The 26,160-nt window shown below is 36.8% G+C and overlaps 1 protein-coding gene across 1 annotated transcript; it reads right to left on the reverse strand.

Annotated features, from left to right (window-relative positions):
* Positions 1-399: 399 nt before the first annotated feature.
* LOC127646676 (oxidative stress-responsive serine-rich protein 1-like) lies at positions 400-5,774 on the reverse strand. Its single transcript, XM_052130478.1, has 4 exons — positions 5,461-5,774; positions 4,074-4,179; positions 3,284-3,394; positions 400-1,572 (listed from the first exon to the last, which is right to left on the reverse strand). The coding sequence occupies exons 2-4, from the start codon at positions 4,157-4,159 to the stop codon at positions 849-851; spliced, it is 921 nt and encodes a 306-aa protein (XP_051986438.1). The 5' UTR covers positions 4,160-4,179; positions 5,461-5,774; the 3' UTR covers positions 400-848.
* Between the last annotated feature and the right edge of the window lie 20,386 nt (positions 5,775-26,160).

Raw genomic sequence — 26,160 nt, forward strand, 5'->3', positions numbered from 1 at the left:
CCTGACCTCAATCTGAAAAAGCATGTGTGAGCATGGAGATCTACAGACCTGACTCAGTTACACCAGTTCTGTCTGGAAGAACGGGTCAAAATTTAAGCAAATTATTTAGTCAAACATTTAAAGGCAATGCTACTAAATACTAATAAAGTATACGTAAACTTCTGAATCCTTGGAAATTTGCTGAAATAAATAATTCTCTCTACTAATATTCTTACATTTCACATTCTTAAAATAGTGATCCTAACTAACCTAAGAGAGGGAATTTTTTCTACGGTTAAATTTCAGGAATTGTGAAAAACTGAGTTTAAATGTATTTGGTGTACATAAACTTCTGACTTCAACTAATCTAGGAGGCAACACAACAGGGCAGGCAGGTAAGATGCAAAACAATGACATTGAAAAGATGCCAAATTTCAACAACCCATCAAAAAACTGTTTTATTGAGATTTCATTTAGCTGACATCACATCCTTGGTCATGGTAAACAGAGCATTACTTGGCCGGTTGAAAGTTTGCATATATCATTGAAATCATACCTGCAATCTCTGTGATAGACCTTTGGCAACTTTACATGTAAACTAAACATTACAGTGATCATGAAATCCAACAGAAATAAAGGAAACCTTACTAGATAAGTCATGCCCTCATGATTCTTTATCAACTTTTGTGGATGAATAACAGACATGGTAATAAATCCTGAATACATCAATAAATGCAGAATTGCTTTTAAATAACTTCATTATTACTACCTTATTTCATAAATCATTCCTTTTTTCTTTTTTTTTTTTTTAAAGTACCCACCAATATTCATCTTTTATTATGCTTTAATTTGCTGCATTTATTTAGTTTTCAGGTGTACATCATCTCAGCCATGTGTGACATCTTGGGGATGTAAAGGTAATATTCCATGTAGCCGGAAAGGTCCTCTATTGTGATGTCATCTACGTAAGCACGGGCTTGTTCGGAACAAGATCGTGGGGAGCTGGAAGTTGTGTTAGTTGTCCCAATGTAAGTTCTGCTGTTGGGAGAACTGTCCTGCGGGTTGGGCAGCTTACGTTCATATTCAGAGATCACATTGCGAAGGCCGGTGAATGAGTAGACCTCAACGCCTGGCCAAACGGGACACTGGCAATCTCTTTGTCCACATGGGCACTGACTGGCTTCCTGCAGCTTGCTCAGAGATTGAAAGTCAGATGGAACAGCGGCTGCATCCGTAGAGCTCTGGCCGCTCCATAGAGTGGGACTGTTTTCAGGAACACTCTCATCATCATTGGAGGGATTTCTTGGAATGGGCTGGGGTGAATCCTGGCCTTTAGGAGTAGGGAGAGGAGTTTCATACCCGACAACTCCAAATGCAGTGGAACAGGGAGCAGAGAACGGTACTTCCTTCTTGACAGAGATGCTCAGAGAGGTACTGATGTCATCAGGCTCTGGGGGGCTCTTGTGTTTTAGGTGACCAGGAGGGGGAGGCATTTTGCTGCAGTAGGTAAACTTCGGAGGGTGAAGGATGGGAGATTTTGATCTTCGCCGTCGTTGGCTTCTCACAACACCTCGGGATGGTTTTCGTGTACATCTATAGTAAATAATGACACAGAAAACAGTAGTATAGTAAGTGACTATGTGTTGGGGAGTAACAAACAAAGTAATGACATAATTTCCAACTTTTCCAAAACTTTTGTCACATTGTATTTCAAACACGCTCACCTAAACCTCTCTCTGTAAATGGACCAGTTAAAATAAATGATTCACTTAGATTTAATGTTAGGAATTCATTTAAATGAACTAGTTCACATAAATTATTCACTTGTGCCCCCTCGTAATCAAGGGCCTTTGCCTTCTTTTTTAAAGTAAAATATTTAGTTAAAAGTATAGTTCTCCCAAAACTGAAAATTCATTATTCACTTACCCTGATGCTATCATAGATGTGTATGACTGTCTTTCTTTAGCAGAAAGGTGAAACAATCTGTCTGTAAACAATTGTTGGAAAAATGACATGCACAAAATAGATGTCCAAAACAACTTGCCAAAACTATAGTTTGCTAATATTAAATCTGTGGACTGGTTAAAAAATTTGTTTTAATCTATCCTTTATTTAACCAGGAAAAAAACCCCCATTGAGATTAAAAATCTCTTTTGCAAGGGAGACCTGGCCAAGATAGGCAGCAAAATTACATCACATCATTACATACGTACAAAGACACACAAATGAAAGCCAATTATGCAGTTACAATGTAATCTCAATAAAAACATTGACATGTGAGGGAGTCCAACTCAAAGCATCTCATTCTCAACTTAAAAACACTCAAAGGAATCAATTTACTAAGTTTTAAGTTGTTCTGCAGCAAATTCCATGTAAAGCGAGCAGAATAAACAAAGGCCTTTTTACCCAACACAGTACTGACATGTGGAACAGAAAACAAGACAACAGCCTGAGAACGGAGAGAGTAATGACCAGCTCTCTTTTCATAAGAAGTGAACATAAATAGGATGGGAGCACACCAAGAATAGCCTTATATATAAATGTATACCAATGACAAAGCCTCCGTGTGGCCAGAGCAGACCACCCTACACGAGAATACAGCTCACAGTGGTGTGTGCGAGCTTTACAATTAGTAATAAATCTCAGCGATGCATGATGCATGGTTTAATGACTTCAACCTAAGTGTATGTAAACTTCAACTGTAGTAATTTTCCATTATAAATATCTTGCAGTTTGGGAAGCTACAGTTTCATATCTTTGCATAGGATTGTTGGGGTGGGTGATATGAGCAAAATCGAATCACGCTAGGAGTAACCTTATATCACAATAAAGGTATAATCATCACAACATGTGTTGTTTTTGCTTGAAAATTCACCCCTAAATATGTAATATGTTTTAAATATGAAATAACCTCGTAGCCCTAAATTACTTTATAAAAGAAAGGTCCTTCATTTCATAAAACTTGAGTGGAAAATAAGACTCAGAAATGTAATACATTATATATCTGACTGGATGACCCAGGTTGGAAGATGCTTCACATAAAAATAAACTATATCACTCCTATTATAATTAATGTAGCTGCCTACACTAAAAGAGCGACATAGTACACTGACACCTAGTGGCTTGATGCAGCATCATTTAACAACAATAGTTTTCAGTTTCAGATGCCATTGTAGAAATGTAGTATTCACAGTCAGCCATGATTACTTAATCAATGAGTGAAAGTGTCAACTAACAAGATGATTATTGGTATAACTATACAATAATTCAAAGCATACACAAAAAATTCTAAAGCTGCACTTACCCGAGCCAGTTATCTTTTGAGGAGGTTATCTTGGATTTGGCTCCCTCCGGGCTGCCACGAGAAACCAATCTGGAAGCAAGTGTTTCACAGACACGTACTGTGGTTGTGGAACTAGAACAAAATACAAAGATGGTTTGTCCTAAGAAACTTTGCCAAACAACACTTGAATGTTTCGGATTCAATACACATTAAGCTCAATCGACAGCATTTGTGGCATAATGTTGATTACCATAAACTATTTTGACTCGTCCCTCGTTTATATAAAAGGCATTCAAAAACTTAAAATGGAAGTGAATGGGGCATAAACAAAAAAAAAAATCAACACTGTTTCAGAAGTAAACATGATTTTTTGCTAAACGAGGGATGAGTCGAGGGAGGGTAGTCACATGGGGTAACCTCCTTGTGGTCGCGATTAGTGGTTCTCGCTCTCAATGGGGCGCGTGGTAAGTTGTGCATGGATCGTGGAGAGTAGCATGAGCCTCCACTAAAATGATGTTTACATGCATATTGTTTATGTCTTGTGGCAATACTTTTGAAACAGTGCAATCAAAATTGGCCCCATTCACTTCAATTTTGAGTGCCTCACTTGACCCCAGATCTTTACTTTTTTTCTTTAGAAAAAGAGGGATGAGTCAAAATGAATATTTGTGGTAATCAACATTAAACCACATATGCTGTCAATGGAGCTTAACTTGTAGTGAACCCAGAATGTTCCTTTAACTTGTAGCCCTTTTTATTCCATTTAAGTTTCCAGACAAACGGTAGCTGTCACTCTTAAAAGCTCACAAACCTTTCAGCATCCACACGCAGTTTCTTGAAAGCTGTCTGTAGTGTCTCCTCCTCGCACTCCTTTCCTACTTTTTCCACAGCAGCCATATCGCTAGACAGCCTTAAAACTGAAACCAAAATCACAGGGATAATGTAACATAAGTGACCAGCGACAATCCTGAGGTTTTCCATTATGAACACACCTAATTAGAGGTTGACCGATACTGGATTTTGCCGATGCTAATAATTAAGGTGGTGGAAAAGGCAGATAACTGATTCATTGGCTGATATTTTTTTAATTACAATTAAAGAATGTTGAAAAATGAAGATTTGGTTAAAAACACAGAACATATAACTATAAAAATGCCTGAAACAAAACAGGGACTCTTATTTTGAAATGACAGAGACTTGACCAAGTTAAAATGTTATATATTTAAATATTAATCTAATAAACCTTATGTAACGTAGTTCAATGGAAAGGATATTTTAATGATAAACTTAAACAAAAGACACAAACAACGGACATGTCCGTAATATATCTATCTATCTATCTATCTATCTCTCTCTACCATCGTCGGCCTTTATCCCTCTCGGAGGCTTAATTAGCCTGATAAGGGACCGGGTGTGTAAAATCACACCCTGGCCCTGCCCTCCGCCACCTTATTCTGTATATTCACCAAAAGAAGGGTTTTTGTATATAGATACTTTACCATATGATGTTTATTGAGGAATAAGGTTTATTGTTATTCACAAGATATGTAGTTGTAGACATGATGTATGTGCTGACGTGGCAGGTTTCCATTTAATACAATTTTTCGGTGCATATCCTCGCCTCAATTTAGATACTTATCTAATTAAAATAACAAAATATGCAGTGAAGAGAAGATACAAATATGAATGAATACTTTCAATGATTAAAGATTGAGGAACATGGAGAAAACTATCAACAAATATCGGCATATATATTTTGCTGATAACTGATAGCAACTATCGGCACTGATACATAACGATAATTTAACGATTAATCGGTCTACCTCTACATCTAATACCTTTTATTAACATTAATACAGCTCTCAAACAAGCAATTGGACGAATAACTACAAATCAGGAAAACCTGCAGTGGCTACAATTGTATTTATGACAAACACAATGTAACATCTTGGATGTCTGCCCTGATTATAGAGGTTATAGATATTATTACAAAGGTTAAAACGTTCCAAGTTATGAAGTAATAATTCATATTGAATGCAGATTTCAAACACAGAGCACTTGTAGCGTGTTATGTTATGAAATAGTGATCACATGATCACTTAGTAATGTCTCTAGCCAGTTGGCGCGGTTTACATTTTATGTACGAGTTGCCAAAACAAATATATAAATAGAAATCTACCACAGTAGAAAATACTTACGGCTACAGGGCCCAAACCCGTGTAAAACCTGGGCATACAGGAGTCTGTGTCCTATCTTATGAGGATATGTTTGTTACACAAAGCTAACAGGCTAACGATTGCCAGTCAGCATCCAAAAACTCCTCGACGTCTGTGAGAAAACTCGCTTTAAATCGCCCCAATGACAGGCTGTCCACGGGCATAACGTTCATAGAAATTATACAGATATTATTTTAGTAGACTAGCTCCCCAGAAATGACAAATAAATCAATAAAACATGTCAATTCTAGATTGTCCCCTCGCCAGTCTCTTGTTTACACACCAGCCACTCAGAGTGACTATGCAACAACGCAGATCTTGATGACGTAGTGCACAAACGTCGACAGATTACGAATATGTTCATAGAAGCTTCTCGTCTTGTCCATCTATTCTAGAGAGTGATAATTGTTGTATCGTGGTATATGTCCTAAAAGTAGTATCAGAACCGACAAATATACACAAATATACGGTGTACAAATATATTACCAACATGAATAAAAGCACTGTAATAATAAAATAAATAATGTTGTAAAAATAAATAAATACTTACTGATTTTTTTTAATTATTATTTTTAATATTATAAAGTACCACTTGTTACAACAAAACGTATACAAATGTATTATGTGTGTCTTTACTACAGCTGTGTCCAAAATGTAGTCTAAAGTCCCACCAGAATTTCACTGCACTTTTCCTGACTTTTGCTGCCCAAAATGTCTTTGTGCAATTTGTGGTATTTTTGTGTGTGTTTTTTTGCAGTGAAAGCTCACAAATCATCATTACATACCATTGTGTCAATTACATTACAAATATAATTACATGTAGATATTTTAGTGCAGATATTTTAGTGAATTTTAGGGATTCTTTGTATAGAAGTGAGATTTTGTGTCTCATTCACAGGTTGAAGATTAAATGCTGGCTGTGATGTATGTGTGCGTCTGCGACCCTGCAAAGTTTATACAAGGATTTTGATAGTGAACACACAACGTGAAGGAGACGAGACAGAGATACTTGCACTGTTACTATTAAGATAGTCAAGCTTTTCAAACATGTATTTTGCCGCTGTCAAACAAAAGGAAAGGGATGGGATTCTCTCAGATTTACGTTTTATGTGTAAAATTTGTGCAAATTATAAAAAATTGCAAGCTGCCACAAATAATGTGAAGATTGGTTGAATTTGCAAGAATTCTAAACCCTGGCCATAAGTACATGCCTGTCAGTCCTGTATTTGAGTGCTAAATATAGTTAGTCGCACACAATTTGGTTTTTGAGTGAAAACCGCATAATATAACCAAACTGAAGCCTGAAAATGTTCAGGAATCACAACCACTGCTGTGTAATATTAACCAAAGTGTAGTGCTGTCCTAAAGAGCACTAAACTTTTTTTCCCTCAACTTTTTTAGCAAACGGAAGTGACGTTTTAAATGCACACGATTTACTGTTAGCTTTAGCGCATTAGCAAAACATAGCCCATGAGCTGTGTCCAAGATGACACACAATAGGCCATGCACTTACAGAATACACTTTGTGCTCAGCCATGCATTTCCAAATTGTAGTATCGTCCCAAATGTAACACTTAAAGGTTTTTTTTTACTACACGGGAGCATTCGCCGTTTAACAGCAGATGGAAGTGATATTTCAAGCGCATGCAATGTGTTGCTTGCTAGCTTTAGCACATTAGCCAACCTCAGTTCAACACTTTCATCTCAAACAATGTACATATTCACACAGTGTGGGGTGATAATTGTAAAGTGCTGTCTTCTTAAAGTTTCGCTAGCTACCACATTCTCCATTATTTACAATTGTTTTGTCAGACTAGCATCGCAGCCAGGGCAAGCCACCAGCGCTGAGTGCACAAAGTGTTCAACATTTCACCCTCCGTTTTGACGGTTGAAGAAGTGCAGCAACCGGATATTCGCAGTACACTACTTTTTGTTGCATTTTCAGTCTTAACATACTACTCGAACTACTTACGCTAAAAAATGGCAGAGTATATTGCAGAAGTGTGAAGTCTGGGACACAACTAATATAATAATGTACATATTCACACTGCATAGGGTGATAGTAATACATTCAACTCATATTTGTAAGGTGTTGTCTTCACTGAAGTTTCAAAAAAATAGATGACAAAAAAAGTTTAAACAAATAACACAAACAATGGTATATTTTCATGTCTTTATTGAACACAGTTTGAGTTTGTTATATATATATATATATGGACCTCGCCCAACACACTCTCAAGGTGAAATAATCAGGATGTGTGTGAATTTTCTAAATGTAGCTAAATTCGTATAATACCATGCGACTGCACTCGTTTTAATCCCTACAACTTTCACTACAGCCAATGACATCGCTGGACAACTCACGCTTACTTCCACATTAGATATACGGGAATTGGCACGTGATGAAATTGTACGAGTTTATGCAAACAGTATCGTGCACAGGGCCGTATCAAGACAGTGTGGTGCCCCTGGGCACTATACCTCAAAAGGCCCCCCCCCCCCAAAAAAGTTCGATCACGCACGCGCACACACAAACACACACACACACTCCAGCATTGCAATCTTGATCAGACTGTTCATTATGCGAAATAGAGCGATATGTATCGCTATTTAGTTTTATTTATTTTTATACCGTGTATTCTCCGTGTAAATTCGTGCACCGAGACGTGACGCCCGTACCGTTTCGGTTCAATACGAATAACTTACATGTACCGTCCCACCCCTAATATTTATCTTCATTAATGTCCTCTTCCTCACCCGAGTCTTCCTCGCTCCTGTCTCCCCCAAGGACAAGGAGAATATCCTCATTCGCCTGGCGGTCATCGCCAACGCCTTGACTAACATTAGCAGCTGCTGCATCTCCCCCACTAGCAGCGCCAGCGGTGTCAGACTTAGTGCTGCTGGTGTCTGCAATTCCCGTGTTCTCCCAAAAAACTAGTGATTTAACAAAAAATTTGTCGATCCCTGGAACATTTTTTATTGTAGCTAAACGTCTAGCATCCTTCTCTTTCTTTAATCTTCTTTTTGCGAAACCACTCAATTGCCGTCTGTCCATTTTGGATTTTGATTCATTTTCTGTAGTAGCCGTTAAAAAAACGACACATTTGCGCGTAATTGTTGTGGACCAACTCAACTCTGACAGATTGGGGAGGGGGGGAGTGATAGTGGTCATGTAATCTTCATTTATTTATAATTTATTATTTTTATTATTATTATTATTGTTAAATTAGTGTTCATAAACAAGTTATGTATGGTCTTTCAAGAATTTCAAGTTAATAATATAACAATTTACGAAAAATATTTTTAAAGCTTGTGTCATGTGGTGCCCCCTAGTGGTTGTGAATGGTTGGTCCAAGTGCCCTTATGGATAATCCGGCTCTGATCGTGCAGAGACCAAACGAAATTGTCAACTCCTAAATTATGACTTTTTATGAGATTGGCGAACAAAACCATCTCTAAAAGCCTGTCCACGGTAAAGACAAACTGTCTAGTCAGTAAATGGAGAAAGTTCAGCAATGCTAATATTCTTTCAAGTGCATCATGCAAAGACTTGCATGGGCGTCATGACTTGACTTGACTTGAAAGATTTCATTTTATGTTTTTAGAAATATGGGGTAGAACTTAATAATAAGGCCTGGTTGCTAGGGAGGGTAGTCACATGGGGTAACCTCCTATTGGTTGCTTGGAGGGGCACGTGGTGAGTTGTACGCAGAGAATAACATGAAGCCTCCACACGCACTATGTCTCTGCTGTAACGCGCTCAACAAGCCACGTGATACGATGCACGATTGATGATCTCAGATGCTGAGGCAACTGAGATTCGTCCTCCGCCACCCAGATTGAGGCGAGTCACTGTGCCACCAGGAGGACTTAGAGCGCGTTGGGAATTGGGCATTCCAAATTGGGGAGAAAAGAAAAAAATATAAATATAAATAAAATAATTAAATTGTTCATTCTTAGTTCACACGTGATATGAGCTTGAAGCGACTGTCTGTGTTCTGCAACTGCTTTCGAATAACATATAACATACGAGTAAGGGCAGCCGGTGGACTTTCTGGTGCCCTCCTACGGTAAGATGGTGACCCCCTAGGGAGTTGGTGCCCTATGCAGACTGCTTAGTATGCATGTAGAGAGCGGCGGTACTGGCTGGAATAATCCATTTGAATGTGAAGATAAAATCAATATTATGCCAAATAAACTGTACAGAGTATTGTACTGTGGGGGGCAGTGCTGCAAAACTCATAAATATCAATTATGTTATGCACAGTAAAAGATTATTTTAAATGACCTGTTTTGATCAACAGTCATTCTTAATGACCGATTCAAGCACCCAAATAAATATTTCACATAATATGGTAAATTAATTTCTATCTGCAACTATCAGTCTTGGGATTTTGTTAATTAGTAGATGAATACATAGTTCAGCACATTGATTAAGAACATTGGTCTAGGGGGCCTGGAGTTCGAATCCAGGGTGTGCTGAGTGACTCCAGCCAGGTCTCCTAAGCAACCAAATTGGCCCAGTTAACAGGGAGGGTAGAGTCACATGGGCTAAACTCCTTGTGGTTGCAATTAGTGGTTTATTGACAGTCTGAAATATAGTTATGTGACGTTCAACACCAAAGCTTCGAAGCTTGTGTCGAAAAAGCAACACATTTCATATTGAAGCACTGTATCAGAGCTTGATTCGATTTGGAAAAAATTTGATCAGTGATGTCAGAAGCGTCATTCAGCTGAAAACCACGTGACTGCTTCGGTATCTGATTCAAAAGTGCAAATCACAGTACATTTTTGAACCAAATACGGTTACATAAGCACATTTAAATCCCCTGCAAATAAAATGTTACTGCCTATCCCACATATTTATTTTCCAATCTACACATTAATAATCAGTTATTAATTTTTTAATAAAATGGTATTTCATATATGAAGCCCTTTATGCTTGATCATTAAATTTTTTATTAGTTTTTTTCTTTATAAACACTTAAATAATTCAAACAAAACGACATAATAGCATTGATAATACATTTCATTTCTTCAAAACGTTGTCAGACACAGCGGCTCACTAGCTGCGCTTCATTTCTTTGACCACCAGATGGCAGTACATTGACCGTGTACGGAAGCTTCAATACATTTCGATACAGCTTCATTTTTCCCATCACTACTGAATAGTGGTGGGAAGTTCGGATCATTTTACTGACTCGGATCTTTGAGTCTCGTTCAGCAAAATGAACGAATCTTTTTTCGAGTCATTTCGTTATTTCGTTCATTTCAGCAGAATATAATTAAATGTCATGTTAAATAGCCCAAAACATCAAGTAGTCTACTTACGAAAATGTTGATTCAATTTGAAATAAATAAATAAAAATAAACTATAGGGTAATGCAGCCAAAGCCAATTTATAAGAAACCGAAATGTTAATTTATTAATTGGGTCTTAAGTTTAAGCTATTGCAGTTAGTTCACCTCACCTCCTTTTTCTCCGCCTCTTGTGTCATCGGGTTCGAACTTCAAAACGTTAAAAATACTTAGTTGTCGATGTCGACTCGTCAGTGTCTGTGTGTGGGCCGTGTGGTGTGACACAGCAGCCAATGCACTCACTGACTGCATGCACATGCAGCATACCGGTCCGGATCCGGAAAGATAAATGATTAGTTCAATTCTCGACTCTCGAGTCTTCGGGTTTGGGTTCGGCCGGGTCCGAGTCTTTCGTTCTTCCTGTCAGTCCCATAGAGACTATGCTGTCAGTACCGGAAAGAGAAATGATTAGTTCGTCTCTTCGGTTCGAGTCGTTCGTTCTTCAAGTCAGACTCACAAACCCATAGCACTATGCAGAGACAGAAATGATTAGTTCATCTTTCGAGTCTGAGTCCTTCGTTCTTTTGTCACGTGACAGCCCTATTAAATACTTAACCTAGTTCATAATTCACATCATTCTTACAAACATGTTGTAGTTAGTTTTTTATTTGATTTTTACTTTTACAGTTACATGTTACGTTTCTGGTCTCAAATTGTATCTTTTTTCATATGTATTTGTGAATTTCTGTCATGAAGATTCTTTTCTATAACATTGAATGTAGTAATGTAGAATGTAGTATTCATGCATTTTTCCATTCACTATGTTTTTTAGTCCATAAAAAATCACCTAAAAAGTCTACGAGTTGTTTTGTGAAAAGTCACAGTATATAACTTAAATATGCAGTTATTTAATAAACCTATGAAACCTACACCTTTGTAACATAGCTTATTACAACACTGTACACACTATATTGACTGGATGTTTATTGTTTGTTTATTTTTTGCCAACAATGCTTTAAAAAAATTGGATAACTATCCAAAAAGGAATTAAATAAAAATAAATAAAAAATAAATAAGAATGAAAAGGACACTATAAAGCCACAGAGTAACCATATAACTTAAATCACAATATGCAAAATGCATAGTGCTATGGGTTTGTGAGTCTGACTTGAAGAACGAACGACTCGAAACCGAAGAGATGAACTAATCATTTCTCTTTCCGGTACTGACAGCATAGTCTCTATGGGACTGACAGGAAGAACGAAAGACTCGGACCCGGCCGAACCCGAAGACTCGCGAAAGATGACTGATCATTATGACTTCATGACCTATGCGATGCTGCGCAGGTCAACACAAAATGAACGAATCACTCTCTGAGACAACTCGGTAGTCCCGAGTCATATTAAAGATTCGTTCAAAATGAACGAATCGTTCATGAACGACACATCACTACTACTGAAATTCAGACAGTGACAACCACAAGCTCTCTGTTCGAGCAGCGTGAACCCGGATAAAAAAAATCAGTATGCGCCTGAACGCCCTTGAACGAAATTACAGCTCACGAAGAACCCTCACCTATAGTACAACCCAGCCATGAAACAAAAAAAAGTTTATATAGGGGGGACTGTGCCCCATCAACAATAAGCTCATCTGGATACCTTACACCTGAGAGCGATTAAGATAGAAGGAGAGAAGAGAAAAAGATAACACACACACACACACACACACAGTTGTGTTTCCATGTTTTATGGGGACTTTCCATAGACATAATGGTTTTTATACTGTACAAACTTTATATTCTATCCCCTAAACCTAACCCTACCCCTAAACCTAACCATCACAGAAAACTTTCTGCATTTTTACATTTTCAAAAAACATAATTTAGTATGATTTATAAGCTGTTTTCCTCATGGGGACCGACAAAATGTCCCCACAAGGTCAAGCATTTCGGGTTTTACTATAATTAAGGGGACATTTGGTCCCCACAAAGTGATAAATACACGCTCACTCACACACACACACACACACACACACACACACACACACACACACACACACACACACACACACACACACACACACACACACACACATTATGAGGACTTATGAGGACTCTCCATATATAATGACATAATGATTTTTATACTGTACAACCTATAGATGATATCCTCTAACCCTTCCCCTAAACCTAACCCTCACAAAAAACTTTCTGCATTTTTACATTTTCAATAAAACATCATTTAGTATGATTAATTATGGGAACACTATAAATGTCCTCATAAACCACATTTATAGCAAAACACCCTTGTAATTACCTGTTTGTAACCTAAAAACAAAGTCCTTGTAAACCACATAAACCTGCCCCCACACACACACAATATGGTCGAGAAGTCCATTACAATGGGGGACACGGAAAGGAGCACGAGCTGTGGCAAAACTGCACAGATGAAATATAAACTCATAGAGCTTCTATCTATATATATATATATATATATTTATTTTTTTCACATTTAGAATAATAGTAAAGTCATCAAAACTATGGAATAACATTAATGGAACTATGGGAATTATGTTGTGACTAAACAAAATCCAAAATAAATCAAAACTGTTATATTTTAGCATCTTCAAAGTATTCACCCTTTGCCAAGAATTTGCAGACATGTACTCTTGACATTTTCTCAACTTCTTGAGGTATCCCCCTGGGATGCTTTTTACACAGTATTGAAGGAGTTCCCATCTATGTTGGGCACTTAATGGCTGCTTTTATTTATTATTTGGTCCAAGTCATTTTTTATAAAATTTTAGTTTTATAATGAAATAAATGAATTTGGTGGCACAATTATATTTTTGTCTACAAAACTAATTTCAAACATTTAAGCATACGCCTTCAGATCAAAATATTTTAAGATCATGAGAAACTTCTGACCGATAGTGGATGTTGTTAAGCTGAACCATTAGATCTAGAGATAAAGCAATATATCAGTAAGATATATGACCATTTTGAGATTATCAGTGGATAATAAATTTTTTCATGTTAATAACATTTTATATATGGATATTGTTGACATGTCCTGTAATGGGACATGTTATGCACAATCAAAACCTATTTACTTAACATTTTGCTAATTATATTATAAAAATTATTCATGCAAATTTTATGACCTCATATTATTACATGGACTACATGGGAATATTTGTACTTCATTTGTAAATTCAACTGTCACACTGCATGACCATTTAAAATGGTGAAAGCAAAAAGATACAAAATACAATTTCTCTTGACTTGGTATCCTGAGGATTTCTGGAGTCCTCCAGACAATGGATGCCTGCAGAGCTTAACATCTTACCTGCAGAGCCACTTCCCTGAATCTGATCTGGAGTGACAGGCCCTTGATCTGCTGGAGCGTTTCCTTCACATCTCTGAGGTTGAGCCTGAAGGTACAGTGTCACTATTGATCTTCTGGTCTAAAACTCTGAATAAAATTCTGAACCACTGAGCAATAGTACTCCAAACTAACATAGGCCTCTATGACAACTTGCCTTGTTCTCTGCAGGTGATCCCTCCACCTTCCCCTTTGCCATGTTGGAGGAGAGCAACTTGGAGAATGAATTCTTCCTTTTGAATTCCTGTCCTTCAGTCCTGCTCTGGTGACTGAACAGCTGACAGTCATGGATGTGGGAAGACCTTAATAAATTGACAGTTTATTTATTATCTGATGGCTGTGAGTTATGGATGGCAATTGTAAGGGATTTAATAGTTCTGGTTCAGATTCCACTTAAGTTTCCCAGTTCCTCAATGATACCATTAATAATTCTTTGAATACTGTTGAATTAGCCAGGTTTCCACCAAAATATTCTCATCATTAGAAGGCATAAATCAAATCATACTGGTACCTGTAACCAGACGGCAATCATAGTTTTTCACAGGAGCTGTTTAAGAGTGTTGTGCTCTACCATCATTTGGTTGGCGTTTGGTCCCAGCAAGACAAGAAGGGGACAGACCACCTGACCCCAACATCCGGGCCACTGTTGCTCAGTTTAACAGCATGGCCAACACATTGTCACCTGTACAACATTGCTCTGACACCCCTTCAGAGAGCGAAGCTCATAGAGCAGTGGATAAAGGTCGCCAAGGTCAGGAACCACACTCACTTTGCTTTGTTGTAGGAAAACATGACTTGTTGTTGTATCTCAAAGGCTTCTATACAAAAGCAATACTATACAAAAGCAATTCAGGATATGGCACCTCTGAAGTCAAAAATGTAATTCTTGACTTCAGAGGTGCCATATCCTGAATAGCTTTTCCACTCTGAAAGCCATCCTGTCAGCCTTCCAGAGCGCTGCCATCCACTGACTAAAGAAGACATGGGTTGAAGTGTCTAGGTCAGAGTCAGCATTGAGCCTTTTTCAAAAAATGTTTTAACACAGTTACCATGTTTAGCCTTATCAATTTTAGAAAGATTTGTATTGTTAGGTGCGGCAGTGGGTCAATTGGTAGAGTGGGTCAGCCACTAATTGCAGGGTTGGTGGTTCGAATCCCAGCCCACACGACTCCACATGCCGAAGTGTCCTTGGGCAAGACAATGAACCTCAAGTTGCTCCCAATGGTAGGCTAGCGCCTTGCATGGCAGCTCTGCCACCATTGGTGTATGAATGGGTGAATGAGTCACAGTGTAAAGCGCTTTGAATACTGTTACGGTTAAAAAGGCGCTATATAAGTGCAGACCATTTACCATTGTGTTCTGTATAATTTTACACTATTTTTTCTGTCCTATAGAGCCAAAAAGCAGTAACTAGGGCAACAGGGAAACTGCATTGAATAATGTATTGTCCAGCCATTAAATGTGGATTATACAATAGTGTCACACTGAACTATTTATCTGAATCTGAACATAGCTGAGCAAAACCCATCTGTCACAGGACAGATCACAGTTCAAGAGACACAATTTCAGTTTAATTTAACTTTGTGTAGTTACTGCATTTTGCCATTGCTGGGCAGTGTAATTTGGCTTTTGGAGATAGAGGGGAGATTAAGATTTGTTAAATGACAGTTAAATAAACTGTTTGGATATAATGTGGATCAAGGGTTAAGGGAATGTAATACATATATATATATATATATATATATATATATATATATATATATATATATATATATATATATATAAGCACTTTATTACACTTTTAAAATAATATTTAATAAGTCAATTTCTTCTCCATTGCACTCACCTCAAGATGATCTTTCATCACTGTGTCTAACATGATGAGGTCATTAAGGAAAGTTCCAAGGTATAGTTCCATACATGACCCCCTAAGGTGAGAGAAATAAAGATTACAGGTCATATCTGATTTCCTGTTCCTGTCATGTTTTAGTGATCTCCGATCATGATCATTCAAGATTTTTTTCCGACCACATTTGTTCCACGAATCTGACAGTCCACCACTATCTTTCCAGGTTTTAATGCGTTGGACAGTTCTGAACCCAACTCCAGTGATTTCAGCAAACTTCTTTGCTTAATGCAGGCCAATAATTTGCCCCTTCAAAAATACAGTAACATATTTTCCACGATCACGGGATACGTCTTCCGACATGGTTGTGTAAGAAATGAGAAGCTACACACTACATCCGTTAGGGTTAAAATAATTGTTGCCAGCTGAAACATATTAATCACTGCAACAATGATCCAATCATAAGAGTGTTGTGCTCTACCATCATCGAAACAGGAACTTTAATGTTTGTAAATACAAACATTGCACGTCACAAACCGATGGTGGCAACTATAAATGCTCTTTTTAAACTATAGAGGAAGATTTGAGTTCTGAAATTTAAAGTATGTTTTTAGAGTACACTTACCTCTTATATGTCTTAATATCAAGGAGAATTTGATTCTCCATTTTATGACTCCTTTTATTAGAAAATGTTCCTTTGATGCAATAAACTGTGATTTATTTCACTATTAGGATGACTATTATCGTTTCAGAATGGGCTGATAAATTTTGAAACAAGGAGGAAGGTGAGTTCATGTACACAGAAATTATAATATTGTAAAGCCTGTACTAAGAAGAACAGTTCTGTTGTACAATAACAATAAATATAAATTAGATACATTTTCATCTGTTATTTAGGAGTTTGAAGTAATTGCTCAGGTCAGGCTGCTGCAACTGACCTGCAGTTACTATCAGTTCATGCTATATCAGTGCTTTACTGAGTGGATTAGGAGAGTAGAGACACTTACAGAGACAGACAGGTAAGATGGAAAGAGAGAGAGAGAAATATATATTAAACTAAGATATTTCATAAACATGGTGTCTTTCCCTTTCCAGCTACTCTCTGTCCTGTGAGATTGAGAAACCAGTTAGTAAAAAGAACGCTTATGCAAGGAGTCAGACTACAGCAGTGCAGGGTCTTCTAATTCTAAATCCAGTGCTGCCGAGCTTGGGTCTTCAGGGGCGGCGAAACAGGAACTGAGGGGGCGATCATGGCAGGGCTGCAGTGACCTAATAGGTTACAGCTAAGCAGAGAATTGAGGTGCTTGAGGACAAGAGACGTTCCATGAGCACTGATGGTCTGACACACACAGTGAAGCGTCAGAGTGTTGATGGTGTATCACTCCGCTTATGTTCGTCATCCTAAACGAAAAACTGTTTTATAGTTTTCCGTTTTATCGTTTTTTGACTATAGTTTGACTAAGTATCCCAAAATTTTCACCGCTCTGACAAAATAAACTTGTACAAAAAAAAAAAAAAGAATTAAGGGCATGGTAAAAAATATCCATCTGAAATAAATGTGATATTCATGAGAGGTAACATTTATAATATAATGTGTTCATGTGATTAAGTATGTATATGTATGTTAATTGTTTCCCACCATTGGGACTGTAAAACACCAGTAAACGCACCTATTCATTACATATCATTACATTTTGTTTGCTTTTGTCAGAGCTCTTCTGGAAGAGAGAGAGAGAGAGAGAGAGAGAGAGAGAGAGAGATACCATTTTCATGTTAAGCCTTTTCTCTCCCTTTCTCTCTTCTTTCTGGTCATTTTATTAAAGCATTTTTATTTTAAAGTATAGTTGGGGATGTTCAAACTGAACACGTTTTTTCATCCGTCCATACTGTTTTTCAATGTGAAGGAGCGCCTGTATAAAATGTGTATTTTCACAATTCTGTGAAATTTAAGTCCCCAGTACAAGTGTGTCTGGTATATGTATTGTTTCCTTTCAACCGATTACAATTTTAGTAGGCTTGTTAAAAAGAATAAAGACAATTTATAATTTTACACACTTCTGTGGGCTTAAAAAGTTCATTTTATATAATTGAAATCTTTTTCTATTACAAGGTGTCATTTCCATATGTCCACAAAACTGCATGTCTGTATTAATACATACTGTATTATGTGGCAAGAACAAAAAATGCCAGCCCAAGGAGAGCTTGTCATAAAAATCTGATTTTTAATGGTATCTGATCTTTTTGTTTTAATTTTATACTGTTGTATTTTATTTTATGGCCACTATTAACTGTGATAATTAATGTTATCATTCATTGATATATTTAATTAAACACATTAAATATACACTAATTTGTCATTAGTGTACATTTTGTTATTAATATTTTTGGTTTGATCGGAAAAAAATGAGTGCCTCATTAAGTAGCTTAAATACAGCTAGCTACTTTTTAATAGTAACTTGTGGTGGAGCTAACTTCTTTTTCAAAAGAGTAGTAGCGTGTCGCTTGTCAAACTGCAGTTTAAAAGTAGCTTCCCCAACACTGGTTATGTCATGATCCTATGGCCTTTTGTTGAAGATATGTTATGAAATGACATCATACACTAGATGTGGACATCAGCCATTGTGCAATTTTATTTTTATTTATTTAGTTATTTGAAGTTTGTAACTTTTGTTTTATACATGTTGTCCTTTATTTTGTGGTTTTAGTCATATGTTTTCAAACATAACATTGGAAAGATATGTGAGCAATTAATGTAATTTTAAAACTTCAATATACATTCTGTAAAGCTTGAGCAACGAGGCAGACAAGGAGATGCAGATCCAAACGCAGTTTAAACTTTATTTGATAAACAAACAGGTAAACACAAAGGAACAACCCACAATGGGGAAATAAAACATAAAAACTGTTAACTAAACACGATGTAAACGAACAGAGGACTCAGGAAGGAAACACACACCAGGCTAACATCAAACAACGATAGACAAGGACTGAACAAAGAAACAGGGTATAAATACATAAACATGGGAAAAAGGGGCCAATGAACAAACAGAACTCAAACAAGATAACAAGGTGATTAACAGAAGCAAAAGGCAAACTAATGAGGACAGTTGAAAACAATGACAGAAAACACGAACGCTAACAAAGGGACTATAGAGTTACATAAGGGACTAAAGTGAAAACTAAGAAATGCAAAAGTGACAAAAATGGCAAACAAAAGGGCAACAGTGAAACAAGACAGGGTATACATAACACATTCAATATAAGTATTTATGCTAACAGAAATAAAATCATAAATAATAGTTAACAAATATCTTTGGTAGATATCAATCACAGACCATGTAGTGGATAATTTATCCACTGAATGTCCACCCTGTTATTGTCCACCCTGACACTGCCCATTTAACTAGATGTACATCTGAATTTTTTTGTAATTTAACTTGACCAGTATGACTAATACAATCTTTAACAGGTACCTGTAATGATGAAACATTAAGATTCTTGTAAAATAATTGTAAAGTTTGTTGTTCGGTCTGCAAGTAAAAACGCATCTGCTTTGCACTCGCGCTACTCTGTCCATTGAGCCATAACCATCTACAGAGCCATACAGGTGCATTAGCCGAGGTTGTGACTTCACCTCTCTATTTCACGCCGCTAAACCAGATCTTGCAGACTTCAGTGAAGTGAACCATATTACAAATTCGTAACAACCCATATAATGGAGAACTGGTATATACCAGGTCTAGATAAACGTTTTTATGCAAAGAGGAACTTGACGAAAGATTTGATTAATATGACTGATAAACGAACCCCATTTGTAACCTTACGCCCCCCTCTCTACTAATTTGCTCTCTGCGCCCTCTGGCATCCTTTAAATGTTCCCTGGGGGGCGGTAACGCTCCCCTTAAGAACACCTGGATTAGATGAAGACTAAATTAATGAAGGATTTCAAAAAGTGCACTACTGTATGACAGGGCCGCAAAGGTGAGTTAGATGATAGATTTGATTGGCCCATTTAATTACAGGTGTTTAAATATTGACCTTGTCATATTGACAAGTGTTGATTTGATGAACAGAAATATTATTTTTTACATGCCATCAATTATCAAGGCTATTTTAAGATATCCATGAGAAATCATCTGTGTACGGGAGCATAATTATTAGCAAAAAAGTATGGTAATAAAACTTCTTCTCCATCTTTTATTAAATTGATCTATATTGATGTACACAACAGCCTCTCCTGCTGAGTGCTGCCTCAACCAGGCCACTTCTATCCCATATTCAACACTGGTGCAGTATTCAAAATTGTTCACTAGATGACAGTGTATGAACACGCATTAGCTCAAGTACATAAACTAGCATGGGCATATCAACATGCATAGACAAAGCACAATCTATAGCGAAGCTTGTCTGACTAATTTTGGCCATATTCAATGCAACTTTTACAGTCTTTATGAACCCACTATGTACTGATTTAGAACCAAGGACATGCTGACCCAGAGAGAGGCTCATTACATACACCAAGAAACGTAAATGGATAGAATATCACATTATGGCAACCTCATTCTGTATAAAATGACACATCAGCCAGTGAAGGCTAAATTGAGCTCGGAGGAGATGACTAGTGCGTGTGTCAGAGGATTATTGATTGTGTGTCATAAACCAGAGAATCAGGTAATTTAAAGATGCGACCGTACGCTTGATGCACACAGGATCATGGGGGTCTCTGCAGGGCAAGCAACAGAGTTCAAGGTCTGAATGAGTGGATATGATGTTGGTCTGGGAATGTAATGAAGTCTGAAAGGAGAGAGAGAGCATTAAATCCTTTCCCCTCTATCTCGGTCCGGGCAGGGCTGGAATGGGCCGATGAGTGGATAAAGATTATTGAGTTCCATGTTGTATGACAGTGGCTCAGCTCTTCTGAAGACTGAGCACAGAATTTAAAAAATCTACCTGAGAAACATTTATTATAGCATGTTCAGTTATGTTGAGATTGATTTCACCAGGGTTAACACCCTTATTGACCAATGATTTTCCATGACCTTTTTCATGACCTTTCCAAAAGAATCATTTAGACAGATTTTCACAAATTCATTGAAAACAATTTGGACTCAAAAGAATGATTTACTGAGAAATGACTATGGCTTAGGAGCACGTTTTGCATTGAAAATATATGTATTCACTATAGAAAATTCACTATAGGAATGACTTTCCATGAGATTTTATTAATTTCCAACCCAGTTGGCAGAAATGTCTGAAACTTAAATCAAATTAGTTCATCATTCTCTCATCATTTACTCACCCTTTACTCAGATTTTGGAAGAATATCTCAGCTCTGTAGGTCCATACAATGCAAGTGAATGGTGACCAGACCTTTCAAGCTCCAAAAATCACACAAAAGGCAGCATAAAAGTAACCCATACGACTTCAGTAGTTAAATCCATGTCTTCATAAGCGATATAAAGGTGTGGGTGAGAAACAGATCAATATTCAAGTCCCTTTGTACTACAAATCTCCACTTTCACATTCTTTTACACTCTTAAAGTGAAAGTAAATATTTATAGTAAAAAAGGGTTTAAAGTTTGATCTATTTTGATCTGTTTCTCACCTTAAATAATTTCATTGCTTCAGAAGACTTATATTAAACAACTGGTGTCTTATGGATTACTTTTATGCTGCCTTTATGTGCTTTTTGGAGCTTAAAAGATGTAGTCACCATTCACTTGCAGGACCTACAGAGCTGAAATATTCTTCTAAAAATCTTAATTTGTGTTCAGCAGAAGAAAGAAAGTCATACACATCTGAGATGGCATCAGGGTGAGTAAATGATGAGAGAAGTTTCATTTTTGAGTGAATTATCCCTTTAAATAAATAAATAAACAAAATACATTTTGCAGAAAGAAAATTAAGGCTATTTTTAGGACCATTCAGTTTCAGTTTGTGGGATTGTAACAATTTATTTACATCAGTTTAAAATTAAATGCGTATAAAGGCAGTACTTCAAATACTACCATGATGTAGGCTATAAATACTTGAGAATTTGAATAATATAGCTTCATTTTGTTGCTTTATATAGTAATGAAAACACTATGTTGTCTTTATCTAAAAAAATTTAATTTTAAATTGCAGTAATGAGAACTAGGGAGAAAGCTGGGCTATGTGCATAATTGTCATTGTAATAAATAATGTCACAATCTTCATCTTCTTCTGTAAAATGCAAGTTCTTTCTTTAGAGTTTTTTGTTGGCAGGTTTTGTGAGATTAACCAAATAATCAAATAAGTATATTATTTGAGATATTAAATAGGGTTCAGCATCTGTCAGACCCAAAACAAAACATGCGAGTTAGAGGTGCACACAGCAATTTTTGGAATTTACACTGACACCTAGTGGTGTGGATGCAGCATCATTCAAACACAGTAGTTTTTAGTTACCGAAGTCATTGTAAAAAAACAAACCAATTATAACTATTCACAGTCAGCCATGATTAATTTAATCCACAAGTGAAAGTGTCCAATAACAGTGCGTTTAAGGGAGTAGTATTCGGCTGGTCATGTGATCCTAACATGGCTAACCCCATGAGGGGAACTTTCTCCAGTATAAGGTTATTGACTAGAGTCATCATCTCATGTGAGTGGGCATGGTGCATACATATTTTTACATTTAACATTTATTAATTTCATTAGAAGTAAAACATTTTAAATGAGGAAACATTTCCTGAGTGCACATTTAATGCATAAAATGCAAAAAAAAAAATTTCTTTGTTTCCGATGATCTCATCATTGAGATGTTGAGAGCTGCTATTAATAAAAGTATAATCAATGATCTCAATTAAACTGAAACGTATTAAATTTCCTGCGAGTTACAGGCCAGGATGCTATGCAAAGATAAAAAGCATTACAATAGAAACAGAAATCATTCTGCTATCAAAGCCTACGCTCACCTTTCAAAATCCTGCCTGTGATGTTTTCTCAATTCTCTTGCTTTTAATTCAACAGGAGTCTCTCTCTGTTTGACTGAGGAAAACTTATTCCATCCTGTCTAAAGTGTACGTATGTAGAAAAACTCAAGAAACTGTATAAAATGTCTAAGCATCTTATAGTGTATGATATTATCAGCAGATCGCATTTCATGGGTGTTCATAAATTAAGGTGACAATGATTTGCACACAGTCAGATACAGTTAAATCAGTGCATTTCTGATAAACATCTCAGTTGACTTTAAACATGTAAAACATTCTGTTCTCTTTTCCTAAAAGGTACAAGTAATATGCATGTAATCTGAGGGGTAAGTAACAGTAACAGTGATTAATCATTTAGCCCAGCCTCTGGAGAATGTGCATTTTTTCATATTTATCCATTTGATTATATTGAGGATTAATTAATCACAAGTAGTAACGTAAGAGAGAGAGATCTTAGTTATGAATTTCTGTTATTATCTTTGTTTTATGGTTTGTAGAAGTAACCATGACTGGACAGCACATTTACCTCATTATGATCTACCGGTACCTCATGTCATCAACGAATTGAAACTTGAATTTACTATAATAGTAGGCAACTAGATGCACACTGCTCTCTTGTGCCCTTTTGTTTCTCTCTGTGCTCTGTCCTATTGTTCCACAGATGGTGATGCATTCCATCATGGTTGGGGAGAAGGCCTCTATTCCTGAGAAGAAGTTAACACCTATACATTGCATGTCTAAATAACTCATGTCTCTGAATTGTTTACAGCTATTGTGCCCTCTCACATGTGACTTTGCCATAGTCAAAAACAACTTCCAAGGATTTTAATTGCACTCCTTGTTACCCCTTTGATGTAAAGAAATAAGGAGCAGCCATAACTGATAGCTAACCTCTGATAATTTACCATAAGTTTGTTTCAACCAAGGATGGGACCTCGATTCATGTTTTGGCTAACAATTATTGTTTGCACGAAGACGGAAACAGTCCACATTTGTAATATGTTAAAATGTTTGAAGTAATTGACCTACCAAAAAGTTAGAAATTGTGGTACGATGACACCATTAATGTAATTTGCATATGACTGTAATTGCTTTGGAAAGTTTGTAAAACTTCACTTCGACTTCCTGTCCTTCTAACTGTTGTATCTCATTGACTTGTGATGCCTATTGACCCTACAGAGAACAATCAGTAAACTCTCTCTCATTTGATTATTGTTACAAAACCTGACTCTGCATTTTTATTCTTCAAAATCCATACTGAGGACCCAGCTGTCGCCCCCTACACTTTGTTGTATTTTGAAATGAAATAGCCATTTATAAAAAAAAATGGCAAGAAGGGGTGATGGAGTGTAGATAATGTTATAATGTCTACTGTTAAGGTGCCATAGCCCTACTTGCAAATAAATATCCATGGTAATACTATGGTGTTCTTTGAATGACCTTGGAGTATCATGGTATTACCATCTAAATAAAGTCACTGTGCACATTTTAGGAACACTATGGTCCAAATAAAGTGCCAGACGGGGCCTTCTGCTGTTGAAGCCCATCCGCCTCAAGGTTCGACGAGTTGTGCATTCTGAGATGCTATTCTTCTCACTACAATTGTACATAGTGGTTATCTGAGTTACCGTAGCCTTTCTGTCAGCTCAAACCAGTCTGGCCTTTCTCTGTTGACCTCTCTCATCAACAAGGTGTTTCCGTACGCAGAACTGCCACTCACTGGATGGTTTTGTTTTTTGTTTTGGCACCATTCTGAGGAAACCCTAGAGACTGTTGTGTATGAAAATCCCTTGAGATCAACAGTTACAGAAATACTCAAACCAGACCATCTGGCACCAACAATCATGCCACGGCTGAAATCACGGAGATCACATTTTTTCCACATTCTGATGGTTGATGTGAACATTAACAGAAACTCCTGACCCGTATCTGAATGATTTTTTGCATTGTACTGCTGACACATGATTGGCTGATTAGGTTATTGCATGAATAAGTAAGTGTACAGGTGTTCCTAATGAAGTTCTCAGTGAGTGTATATGTGGGTGTCAGTTAGCTCTTTAAACCAAAGGCCATACATTGCATGTGTTTGAGTAAATATATTCAGGCTTTGTGAAGGGTTTCGTGCCCAGGGTAGCGCTGGATATTAGATTGGATTGGATATTGGATATAGCGCTTAATCTGTCTCTGCCATGGATAAACAAATCAGAGTAATGAAATATTCTCATTCATACTATGTATAGTTGTACCGTTGAATTATACGTTTACATCCATTTTGCTTCCAGAAGTATTTTTTCCATTCATTTTTTTCCCCCAGGGGTTTCATAAAATCCTTCCTAAAAGAGTTCTAAGCCATAAACCAAGCCAACCAGCTCCAAGGTGAATCACAACAATACAAAATTCGATTTGAAGCATAAAAGTATTTGAAAATCGATTTGAAAAAAAGATGAAAGGAACAAGAATTTGTACTTAACATTTTAAATGGGGGAATCGAATATAAAACAATGGGGGGAAAAAATAAAACTATTGATTTAATAATAGTTTTTATTTTAAGAATAGAAACAATATTTTAAAATTTGGCAAAATATTCAGATATATGCATGCAAGTAGTTTGAGAGTAGATTTGACCGACTAGATTGGGTCATTCGCAGGTCATGGGCGGTCTCTGCAGAGCTCTTTTGCTGCAGTTTGTTTGCCATGATTCTCTGATTGGTGGATCGTTCTATTAATGGGTAGTGTAGTTCTTCACCAGCAAGTATGCTTTTCTTTTTTTAAATAAAGTTGAAATAACGTGGACAGAAGGCTTCAAGAGAAGCACATAACATCGATTAGCAACCTCGGAGCTCACAGTAGTTCTGTCTTCTATGGTTTTTAAATGATTGTTTTAAATACATTTGTCTGTAGGGAAAAATAATGGGATTTTTACATCCCAAGGGATCTTTACGGGGTCCCAAGTGATTTTACATGCTTAAATCTAGTGTGACCACACCTTAATGAACCATATTACTTGGTGGAATAATTGTTTATTCTGGTTATTATTAATAATAGATTTATGTATTCATTTATTGAACATTGATGTCTTATATCACAGTTAAAAGACACCCCTTAGCTGTAATAAAATCACTGTAACGTATGGCCTCAAGTGGCTCATTGCTTCAATCTAAGAACCTAAAGGCATGTCCACATTACTTCCACCTCAGTCA

The sequence above is a fragment of the Xyrauchen texanus genome, chromosome 7 (genome assembly GCF_025860055.1).
Source record: "Xyrauchen texanus isolate HMW12.3.18 chromosome 7, RBS_HiC_50CHRs, whole genome shotgun sequence".
NCBI classification, from domain to species: Eukaryota; Metazoa; Chordata; class Actinopteri; order Cypriniformes; family Catostomidae; genus Xyrauchen; species Xyrauchen texanus.